The following is an 11,687-nucleotide window of genomic DNA, read 5'->3' as shown; positions in this document are numbered from 1 at the left end:
TCGGCCCTGCGTAGTTATTCAACGTGGTTTTTTTGCATCTAGTATTCACATCATACACTGAAGTTCAGAAATGGCAGCGCAGCAGGAGATTACTGATTACTAGTATGTTTATATGCTTTTCACATGCTCAACACCATACGATGCTCCTACTGGACCGAACCCTCAGAGCGCTCATAGTACCAGATAGCACCAGGCGTAGTCGCGCAATTCGTCACGCGCCCGCCATTAGCATCAGCAGCGACGGGCACGGCGTCCCCGCGCTGGGGCTTGCCGTGGACGTGGAAGTAGTACCAGGCCTCAGTGAGCTGGGTGTACCCGTTATCCAGAGAGCCCTTGCCGGCCTCGGTGGCGTTGTACCGGGGCCCGTAGCAGCCCAGGTAAGGGACGGCGCCGTGGCCCTCCTTGAGGGCGGCCTGGAGGTCCGACAGGGAGTAGGCGGTGCTGTTGGACGGGGTGATATCCTTGGCGGCGAGCCACTTCCAGGTCGGGGTTTCTTGGTAGTAGTGGACGGCGGTCTCGAGGAAGTCGACGACCTCTTCGTGTTCTTGGTACTTGGGGCCGTAGCATTCCACGTCAAAGGTACTGAAGCAGGTTGCGTGCTTGGAGAATTCGTGGGCCCAGAGGACCCAGTTGGGGGTGTACTGGGCGATCCAGAATCTAAAATACGGGCAGTTTTGTAAGATTATATATCTCTGTGGAAAGGCGAGGGTTTTGTTCATGAACGAGGGTACCTACTTCTTCATGTACTCGAGAAGATCAAACTTCTCAAAGGGCTTGACGAACTCATCCAGGGAGACGCCGGTCCAGGCGGGGACCGGAGTGCCATCCGCCTTACCGGTGGTGGTGTTGGGGGAAGGTGCCGGGTCGTACTGACGGCTGAGGTCGCAGTACTGGGTGTACGAGCCGTTGCAGAAGTCGGGCCACAGGCCGTGGATGCCCCACGCGTCGGCGGGCAGCTTTTGGCCCTCGGCCTCGAGACCGGTGTGGGTGTTCCAGAACTGCGTCGCGAGCTATTGTCCACCACAAAAGTTCACAGTTAATTCACCAACATCTTCAAGATGGACAGGATTCATTCATACCACCAAGCCTCCGTACGTCTCGACGCAGCAAGTGTCGACCTTGTCGGGGTTTGCGCCGCAAGAGCAAGACAGAATGGGTTCGACTGTGAGGCGCGCATCGTCAGTTGAGTCGCAGGCCCTCAAGGGCTCACCGAGGTCTTACCGAGAGCGCAGGTGTGGTTGGCGGTGGTCAGTCCCGGGTAAAGGCCGGCAGCGGCCGTGCGCAACAGGCCGGCGACGGCAAAAAGTCCAATTGTTCGAGACATTTTTGGGGGATTGACTGATTTTGCAGTTTTCTCTCACAAAAGCTGACGGAGACCGGAGGCAAGGGGACAGGAACGACACAACGACACAACGACAATTGGATCAACTTGCGCAGCTTCGCGACACTTTATATTCACAGTCTCCTCTCTATCTATCTTCCCAGCTGGGGCCAGCATGGTTGGAAAAAAAAAAAAAAGGTTCCAATCTCCACACGGGAAGCGATGTTGGCAATGCTCTTGACTTGAAAAGGAAGCTGGCCAACAGTTAAAAGTGCTTGTCAGTCTTGTCAGCCGTCGTTGCCGTCGGCGGACCAGGGCCCATTTGTGGGGGGTAGCACTCCCACCTGCTCGAGATACGGGACGTGAGAGGTCAATTGGAGCGCGGGGCGATAATCGGGAGAGTGGTTTGCAGTAGCGCCAATGCGATTCGACAAGGCGTGTTGACTGTCGCGGTGTGTTTGTCTGTTGACCAAGGGGAATGGTCCGCGATGACAACTTTTTTGGGAAGTGTGGCCGTTGACTACGGCGAGCTCCGAGGATAAGGAGACTGATAAAGTCCAATACATGCCTGCGTGCCTGCCAACCTTCGATTGCGAAGCCGAGTTCCTGGGACGTGACAGGATGCACTCGCACTTTCCGTTCAGGTACTGATGGACGGTCGATCTCGCTTAGCCATGGCCCTGCAGCCGGGGCAAGAGCGGAGGATTGCGAAGATCCTTGATGAATCGATGACAGCAACGAGCAGGAGGTGATGGAAGAACCTTCTTTGGTTTACAGAAACCTTGAGATGGAAACGTCCCTACCTTCTGGTTTTCATGGTCAAGTGGCGGTGCACCGTGACAGCAACTGTGGCGTAAGCTGGCCTTTCCAGGTCCTCAATTTTGGCAGGACCAGGGCGCCGGGGAACACGTGAACAATGGGCCTGAGGAAGCTCCCGCACAGGCCACCTACAGTCACGGGGAGCCACAGCAGGTGCTGTCGTTTCACACCTTCCCGCTTCATTCTCAAGGTTGAGTCTGTCTGGCAAGAACGTCCCAGGGAGCAAATTTTCAACTACACGCTTTCTCTTCATCCTTTGGATGCCATCAAACACACCATCTTATTGTCACACATCTTCTCCCATTGTCTGCGTTGTATTCTATTCACTTTTTCGTCGCCATTACCCGCGATTGTAAGACCACGGTTCGACCACCTGTCCCTCGTCAGCTACCTCGTTCATTAAGCTCCGCATTGTATCTCATCATATTCGTCGACACCTGAACAACATTGTAAGTTGTCTTCATCCCTCACATCCCTGTATACGAGAAACTTTCTTTCCTGCGTGTCTGCGTCTGAATACACCCCGATTGGCATCAGACAGGCACCACAGCTTGGCTCATGCTGTGATTCACTCACACAACCTCACTCTCATGCCGACGATTCACTCCCGTGAACGACGACAATGTTATAAAGCAGTCTCTCTCTCATCACCTGGACGCTCATATGCCCATTTCCTTTTATGCATCCTTGCTTGATGACATCCATGAGTGGCTGTCACGAATCGGAGTTTTTCTTCAGCTCGACTAACACCATCTAGGTCGATCCACATCACCGTACAGGCCAGGATGTCAACCGAAGCGCCGGTCGCCGCCTCGAATGGCATCCCCGAGGCTGCCACTCCGGAGGCCAAGCAAGAGCCCACGGAGGAGCAGGAGATGCCGTTCTCATGGCTGTAGGTGATGACATTGATGTCACAAGCCCATTGATCTAACAACTCCTAGTCAGCCACACTCAACGTTCGCCATCGTCCTCGTCGGAACCGAACAGAAGCCGTTTGGCCTTCAGAGAGACTTCTTGTGTGCCAAATCAAAATACTACCACGATTACTTCAAAGGACAGAACGCGGCCTCCGAGGCCATTGAGAATGTGGTGAAGCTGCCACAGTACACACCGGAGGTCTTCGGCTTGGCTCAGCTGTTTCTCTTCACTGGAGAAGTCTCAGAGGATGCCGAGACGTTTCCGTCCTATGAGGCACTTGTTGGTGTATGGAAGTTGGGTCACGAACTGGGTATTGATGGTCTCTGCGATACGAGTCTTGACGCAATGAAAGAGTGCAGACGTCTCACGCAGAACATCCCCGCCACTCCCCTTCTTGTCCAGGTTTGGAAGGACACCCCTGAGGGCTCAACTATTCGGAAGCTCCTTCTTTCGTGGGCAGCAGAATATATGCGCTCATCCGACAAGAAAGCCGAGTTTGCCAAGTCTCTCCCTCAGGAGGTTCTGAGCGAGCTGGTCGTGACGATGAGTTCACTCGAGAACCTGCCTACGCCGCCTGCAGCACCGGCCGATACTGCGTCCGCCGAGCCAACTCCTAGAAAGAGTGTGCACTATCTGGAGGAAGACAGTGAAGAAGAACAAGAACACATGTCCAAGAAGAACAGGCGGGCCTCTGCGCCGTTACCTGCGTCTCAAAATAGAGACAAGGCGTTTTCTCGCGCGCCACCTCCCCCGGTCCGCAAGGCGGCGGCTGTAGCGGCAGCAGCATCGGCACCCCGCCAAAAGCCCGTCATTCAGAAACGACGCAGCATTGCTCCGGGGCCAAGTGGCGAAATCACGACCCAGCAGAAGGTTGAGTTCTGTTCCGATCTGCTTGATAGAATGTTATCAGGACCTGGTAGGTCAAGCATTGGCGAATCATGACATGTAGGCATACAAGCTGACTCGCCACAGGCTTTTGGACGAGACTTGTTGGTCCATTCAAGGAACCTGTCGACCCAGCCGAGGATGGTGTACCCGATTACTTTGACAAGGTGAAGAAACCCATGGACTTGAACACAGTCAAGCTCAAGATGTCGCAACATCAGTACCAGACAGAAGACGAGTTTGCAGCCGACGTGCGCCAGATTTTCGAAAACTGCTACACGTACTGGAAAAAGGGCGATCCCATGTGGGCGGCATGTGAGAAGTTTCAACGGACATTTGAGGACAAGTATGCCCAAATGCACAAGAACATCTCCAAAATGCTGCGCGAGCCAGTGGACTAGACTGTCATCGTCAACATGCTTCTCCCGCTGGTGGTACTTTTCATGATATGGATTGGGGCTTTACGTGTATAATATTTCATGAGAAGACGGACGGTGGTTTTCTTATCCTTGGAGCGCGCTGCTGAGGTTAATCTTAATGGGGGTTGATAAGAGCGTGCTATATAGTGTGTATCGTTAGGAGCAAGTTGCAAGGAATTGGGGAGGAGGAGTGGATTTGGTTTCGAGGAGGACAATACCCAGACCGGCCTCGAGCAGCGCAAGACAGACAGACCTAGCTATGCCATATCACATGTATTCGTACGCAACCTGAGGTAAAAAGGACACTTTGGCGACATGACTGATGCAAAGCCGGAAGCTTGTCGCCATGTTCAATCTCACGTGTCCACGTGCCAGCGTGGCAGCAATGTTCACGTCTCCACTACACTATGTCGATTGCGAGGTGAACCCTGCTGCCACTTTATTTTCTTCATCAGCCGCCCATGTCGCAGTTCGTGTCGTTTGCCCAGATCTGTCCAGTTGTCAAAGTACTCCGTGACGAAAGAAGGTATACCGTTCTCTTGGAAAGTGTGTCCCTGATGGTGTCATGAGAGTTGGGCATCGACAATCGAGGGACTTATTCTGATTTAGATCCCAACAAAACGTTTGGGCTTGCGAATAGTGCAATCCCAGAGTCCACTACTCATTCCCATCCAAATCGTTGATTCAGTACTCTCTGGTCCCATCCATCCATGAGGTATTTTTTGTGGTTCCCCCGAAGATTAAAAAAAAAAAAAAAAGGAGGCGTCTGGCGTCTCTCCCTCCCGCCGGCGCGGCTGAGGCTCTTGCGAGAGAAACCATCGTACGCTGCGACTCCGTACTACGCATACCATTACCGGCAGGCTGGGCTGGGCAGGGCAGCGGGCGACCAGACCTCGCATTAGCTGCCTCAGCTGTTACTTACTACCTTTAAACTGCGTAGCTACGTCTTAGCCCGCGTGATGCATCGGACCGAATATCCACGGCGCCGGCACCTGGATTCGCGTGGGGAAGGGGACGTTAGTCTCGGCGTTACCTCTACGTCAGGTGGCAGCTAGTCTCGGTCTCTGTTTCTTCTGCGAGTCTTTGGGTGTTGGTACGCGAGTCGAGTCAAGGAATCCAAATCATTATTTTGGGTTGGGGGGGTTTTTTGATGGGGCTCTTTAGGTTTAGTGAGAAACTGCAGAGTCTAGGCCATTGATTGCGGTCTACGGTTTTACCCCAGTTCCCACCTCGCCACTTTTTTTTTGTCCCCTTTTTTTTGGTTCTCCAGACTCCAGACTCCAGACTCCAGATTTCTGCGTCGTCGCGTTCTGCAGTCTGGAGGAGTCTGGAGAATTGGAATACTGGAGTTCCTAAAAACCCCAGGATCGACAGACGTGAAGCAAGAAGAGTCCCATCATCCCCCGCATGACCCAAATGTCTCTTCAGCGGGGAGGACCAACTTCGAGGTCATGATCTCATCACATGATGCATGGCACCATTGAGTTTTTTTTTTTGGTTCGTTGTTTCTTGGTATTCTCACATGGAAGGGCTGTTTGGTGGAGCGGTCCCCAATTTGCCAAGAGAGGTTGTTTGATAAAGACTTCTCACAACTCGGTGTTACAGAGAGAAAACAGACATATTGCAGGCTTCTGATGTGATACGCACATAACATGGCACGATCCTTCGGAGAGATGTCCGGCAGGGGCCATGTTAAAGCCTCATTGCCTTCACAGCAGACGTGCGGCGTATAGGATTCGGCCGAGTGTCTGCTGCTCATTCCCAACGCTTTCATGACATTTCGTGTGTAACCGTATTACGCTCAAAAAGTTTTTCTCAATAACGCCATCATCCCACCGCAAGCGAAATAAAACACCAAAGGGGGGGGGGGGGGGAAAGCCTCAACAGTCATACATGATACATGCCCGTTAACCTACAATCCTAAAAGCCCACTCGCAGAGCAACCCAATAATTCCAGAGACCACTGCGAAGTAGACTAGACCGTCTCTTCTTCCTTTTTCTGCGAGATAGTACCCGTAGCGCCATACTAGATCCGGACAGGGCGAGCCAATCGTCCCCCCCCGCGAGTCCCCCAGTCCCCGCGTCAACAGTTGGAACCGTCGATATACTCGCTGAATTTGTGGTACAGGGTACCCGCCCCCTCCACTCTCTCTCTCTGACCGCGCGCGGAGAATGTCTCGTTCTCCACGCGAGCTTATGTTTTTCGGGTGCTTCCCCCGCACGCAGCGCCCCACTCTTTTTCCCCAAACCCCAAACTTCCCTCCTCCCCTTTCCGAGTGTCTGCGGGCGAAAAAGAAAAAAAAGCTGGAACCTTTCAACCTCCTCGACACTCTTGGCCCATGGGGGATTCGAACTAGCGGCGTGGGCCGCCGTGCCCGCCCACCTCCCGCGACGCTTCTTCTGTCAAGCTTCTGCGGCGTCTCTCGGCCTTTTTATCTTTAGCTCCCTGCCCCCCCCCCCCTGGCCGGTTTGCCATTCTTTCGCGTGCTTGGCTGCCGCTGCCCAGGCCGAGATAAGGCATGTTGGCGGCTGTCTTGCTATTGGAATGCTTTTGCAACTTGAATAGAAAGGTTATGCCTCAAGTGCCGGGGCACCTTACGCCGTGGGTACGAAGCCCGGAAAGAAGCGCGAAGCTGAGACTGCTTGGGCCTGAGAGAGAGAGTTGCAGATTCTTTTCTCTTTCGCCTCAGTTCGCTACCACTCTTGCTACTGCAACCGCTACCGTGTGCCTGCCCCGGGTGATCAACATCGTGGTCTCGCGTCTAGAAGGCCGTCAAGAAAACGACTAAAGAGCTTGCAGGTTGTCAGTTTGTCTCCAAGGGAGGCTGGAGCACTCGAGGGTTCGTGCGCTCCGAGGTTTAGCTGTGTTGATCAGCACCATCGCTTGCTTTAGCTACCTACCTAGCCCGGCCACACATTCGATGGCAGCGGCTTTTCTGCTAAGCACAGAGACTACCGAGTTGATCGATGAAGCTTGTTCTGGTGTTTGAGCGAGATCTCTGCCGTCAGGGTGGTGTGGATCTCACCCCCCTTCTCGCATGCTGTGAAGGTTGCCTGCACTATACAGAGTACTGTAGACTTGGGTTGCTCAGTAGTGCGCCTGGGAAACGTGCCAACGTTGGGAACATTCCGTAAGGGCGAAAAGAGAGTCGAAGTGAGAGTCGTATGCGACTAGTTCGGACCAGGGAAAAACTCCACCTTAACCACGACGTCGGATCCAGCCAGGCCTAGTCGCTCAGTCTACGGCCTATGGTGCCCCCCCTCCAGCCAAGTGGCGTGGATGCTGGGCACGACGGTTTCGCCGAGTTGGAGATTTCCCATATTCTCTCTAGCTCCGGCTAGTTCTCCGCATCATCGTGGTCGCGTCGTAACCCCATGGGCCCTTGGGTCTGGGGGGGGGGGGGGCTCACTCACACTCACACACCCCGGCCGGGGATTTCATGAGTATATATGAATGCGACAAGCCGCACCGAGATGAAGGAAGAAGAATTTCTCCATCAGCCAGCAGGGAACTTCCTGAGCAGTAAAGCATCTGACTCTTCTCACTCTCAAACATACACACTCGCATATCTAGCGGGGGGGTTTCCGAGTGATTTCTCGTCTCATCTATATATCACCTCATCCTCATCTTCTTTTCTCTCTCTCTCCATCCTTCTCCTCCCACTCTACCTACAACCGTCCAACACCTCCCGACTCCGATCACCACATCCGCCACAATGTTCGGCAAGAGACAGGAGCCAGATGTCAACGAGGTCCTCGAGCAGCGCCGGCCCAGCACGGCCGAGGCGACGGCGCAACAGCACCGCAAGAACGTCTCCAACAAGGGCTTGACCGGCGCGTCGGCCCTGACCGTCAAGCAGTCCATCGTGCCCATCACCTTGGTCACCGTCCTCTTCTTCCTCTGGGGTTTCGCTGTAAGTCCATGGTCCTTTTTGACGTCAAACACCCACATACTAACACGCTCATTCCCAGTACGGCCTCCTCGACGTCCTCAACTCAAAGTTCCAAATCGCCCTCAACATCACCGCCGCAAAGGCCGGCGGTCTCCAGGGCGCCTACTTCGGCGCCTACTTCATCGGCCCCCTGACCTACTCGGGCTGGATCGTCCGCAAGTTCGGCTACCGCTGGACCTTCATCACCGGCCTCTGCATCTACGGCGTCGGCGCCCTCATGTTCTGGCCCTCCGCCGTCTACCGCTCCTTCCCCGGCTTCTGCGGCTCCCTCTTCATCGTCGGCTCCGGCCTCTCCACCCTCGAGACCTCCGCCAACCCCTTCATCGCCACCTGCGGCCCGCCCCGCCTCTCCGAGTTCCGCCTCGAGCTCTCCCAGTCCTTCCAGGCCGTCGGCTCCGTCATCGCCCCCCTCCTCGCCGCCCGCGTCTTCTTCTCCCACACCGAGCCCAACGACCTGTCCAAGGTGCAGTGGACCTACCTCGGCATCGCCGCCTTCGTCTTCCTCCTCGCCGTCGTCTTCTTCGTCGTCCCGCTCCCCGAGATCACCGACAGCGACATGGCCCTCCAGGCCGAGATGGTCGCCGGCGAGGAGGGCCACGACGACAAGCCCCTCCGCAAGCAGTACCGCCTCTTCTTCGGCGTCGCCGCCCAGTTCTGCTACGTCGGCGCCCAGGTCGCCGTCGCCTCCCAGTTCATCTCCTACGCCGTCGAGTCCGCCGGCCTGACCCACTCCGAGGCCAGCGACCGCTACGCCATCGGCCAGGGTCTCTTTGCCATTGGTCGCTTCGCCGCCGCCGGGCTCATGATGGTCATCAAGCCCCGTCTCGTCCTCATGGTCTTCATGACGGGCATCATGATCTTCATCGCCTTGGCCATCGGCATCAAGGGCGAGGGCGGCATCGCCATGCTCTCCATCGTGCTCTTCTTCGAGTCGTGCATCTTCCCCACCATCTTCACCACCGCCATCCGTGGCCTCGGCAGACACACCAAGCGCGGTAGCTCCTGGATCGTCGCATCCGTTTGTGTAAGTTTTTTCCCATCCGTCATCCACCGCTCCTGGTACTCCTCCACAAGACATTGTTGCTGATTCCTTCCATAGGGTGGTGCCCTCTTCCCCAGTCTCACTGGTCTCGTCGCCGACACCAAGGGATACCACATCTCCATGGTCGTGCCCCTCGCCGGCTTCGTCGTCTCCCTCGCCTACCCCATCTTCCTCAACACCGTCTGGAAGAAGGACCTCGACAGCTTCAGCGCCTCAAAGATTGGAAACACGGACGAGCACGGCGTCATTGGCGACCCGGCCAGAGACGACGCCTACGGCGACAAGGCCGCCTCCAAGCACCTGGAGTCATAAATGCCTTTTCCTCCTCTCCTCAATACCCACCCCCATCCTCTTAAATCTTTACCCCTGGATGAAATGAATGAAACGAATTTGGTGTAGATAATAAACAAACACATCGGTTATGACAGATAGAAGAGAACTTGTATATACCCGTACCTTTAATCAAAGTTTCTCCTACTTTCACACTGTTGTCTCTTTCGATATTGGTGAATACCGCGCCTCCCTGGCTTGTGACATGTGTTCCTAGATGAGGGTTTGGGGATTTAGGAACTGTTATCCGAATATCAGTCTGAAGTCGAGGAGAGACAGGTGTAGTCTTCTCATCGCTGTTTCCTCGCTACATCGGAAAATCAGCTTAATCATGATTCACGCCATGGTTCACGGTTGAGGAGGAGTCTACCAGCCCAATCTCTCCTCCCTCCCCTCTCCTTCCTAAAGTAGGCAAGGAATCGGCCGATATTCATCACGGATTCCTCGTCTCCCCAAGGGCACTGTAGGCTGAGTATCTTGATGGGCCTTAACTTTCAGATGATTGGCAACCCTAAGGAAGGAAGCCTATATACCCCCCTCAAGTCCATTCCCGTCACCAACAGCAGCAGGCGCCTCAGCAGGCTTGCGAGGTCAGGTCAAAACTGCCGTTTGGCGGGATGGCTACGGGTGAGCCTGTTCAACCGGCTTAGCCGGTGTACAGGTTCGAGGTTCGAGTCCCAGCTTGAGCACCAGAGATGCAGCCCTCAGTTCACCCCCGGAGGGGGGGGGGGGGGGGGTGAACTCTTTTGGTTTCTGGTAACTCTAGCGTTTCCCCCCCTCACGAGATTAGCAGTTGTATCACCTACGTATGATATGCCACCATCTGCCATACTATGTATGGGTTAGATGATAGGTAGAGTGAGTGTTCTAGCATGGTCAAGTCTCCCGCCCGAGGTCCTCCTCCTTCCGCTGTTTGGTTCATTGTAGTTAGATGGGTGTTTTGTTATCCAAAGCGAAGGAGTACTCCTTTGCGGTCATGTGATCAAGTCACCTGTATGTAAATCGGTTGCTCTTCTCTGCGTGACACTTTACATGCCATGTGAGTCCCTCCTCACAACTCACTGCCTCCTGCCTTCAATCCGAGACCGGTCTTGACATATGAGGTCGAGGGTATGCCGATGCTACGAAACACATCAAGTCTGCTACCGATAGCATAAGAATGGAACAGGATGCTTGTGAAGTATCAACTCGAGATGCGCCTTCCATAAGGTGTAAGTGAGCTGACTGCCAGCAGAGCCTCAGACTTCAGTACCTCACAAGAAATATCTTGGCGCTGGCGGAGCAGTCATGCTAGTTGCGAATGGCTTCAATGGCAAAAAAAGATATTTGGGCCTGGCGAGCTCGGAAACTCGGATCGCAATGGCCAGCAAACGACGCGAAGACACAGTCATAACATACCGGTTTCAGGAGCTTCAGCGACCAAAACTTGCAACGAAGCATTCGCCTTCCTCTCAAAAGATGTCGGGATGATCGACGGCTCAGGATCGCCTCGGCTACGGACACAACCCCCTCTGCTTTCCCACTCGCTTGCCCGAAAACGGCCGACAGCGCCAAGAGTTCTCGCATCGAAAGCAACAACCCAAAGCTTCGGCTCGTCTTCTTGCAGCAGCTTCAACAGCGATGTGTCAATAATGCGCACAGCCAATGATACAGTCAAAGCTGTCCGGTTTACCAAAGATAGGCTGCGGCGTACGTCTGTTCGTGTGAGTCCGATAGCACCATCGTCCAATGTCCGATTGAGTTTGAGCCAAATCCGCGCTGGACCCCTTTTTGGTTCCCTTTTCTCGAGAAACGCCTCGTCCTTGGGATTCAGGTGAGTCTTGAGCCCACGGTGTCGACGAGCGAATAATGTTACAAGGAAATTGTGTTTGAGACTTGTCCATCTGCTACAGCATGCTTCTCGCCAACTTTTGTTTCCGCGCTCTACCTTGGATATGGGCGCATACGCAGCTCAGAAAAAAAGAGAGTAATAATCCGATAATTTGGAAACACGACGAGAC

At 54.4% G+C, this 11,687-nt stretch overlaps 3 protein-coding genes across 3 annotated transcripts; 2 read left to right on the top strand and 1 right to left on the bottom strand.

Moving 5' to 3' along the window:
* Positions 1-146: 146 nt before the first annotated feature.
* Positions 147-1,324, bottom strand: CABS01_15514 (ribonuclease T2 family protein; the record flags this gene model as incomplete). The annotated part of the gene is made up of 4 exons (XM_060548849.1): positions 147-657; positions 736-1,010; positions 1,080-1,162; positions 1,222-1,324. The coding sequence occupies 4 exons, from the start codon at positions 1,322-1,324 to the stop codon at positions 147-149; spliced, it is 972 nt and encodes a 323-aa protein (XP_060391731.1).
* Positions 1,325-2,925: 1,601 nt separating this feature from the next.
* On the top strand, positions 2,926-4,344 carry CABS01_15513 (uncharacterized protein; the record flags this gene model as incomplete). Its single annotated transcript, XM_060548848.1, has 3 exons — positions 2,926-3,032; positions 3,082-3,974; positions 4,031-4,344. The coding sequence occupies 3 exons, from the start codon at positions 2,926-2,928 to the stop codon at positions 4,342-4,344; spliced, it is 1,314 nt and encodes a 437-aa protein (XP_060391730.1).
* Positions 4,345-8,078: 3,734 nt separating this feature from the next.
* CABS01_15512 (glucose/galactose transporter) lies at positions 8,079-9,669 on the top strand (the record flags this gene model as incomplete). Its single annotated transcript, XM_060548847.1, has 3 exons — positions 8,079-8,276; positions 8,335-9,339; positions 9,415-9,669. 3 exons carry the CDS (start codon positions 8,079-8,081, stop codon positions 9,667-9,669), a joined length of 1,458 nt encoding a protein of 485 aa, XP_060391729.1.
* Positions 9,670-11,687: the final 2,018 nt, after the last annotated feature.

Source organism: Colletotrichum abscissum (assembly GCF_030869225.1).
Source record: "Colletotrichum abscissum strain IMI 504890 chromosome Unknown Scaffold_68.1, whole genome shotgun sequence".
Lineage (NCBI taxonomy): Eukaryota > Fungi > Ascomycota > Sordariomycetes > Glomerellales > Glomerellaceae > Colletotrichum > Colletotrichum abscissum.
Note: the sequence above shows the minus strand (reverse complement) of the source record. Positions and strands in the feature narration are given on the sequence as shown.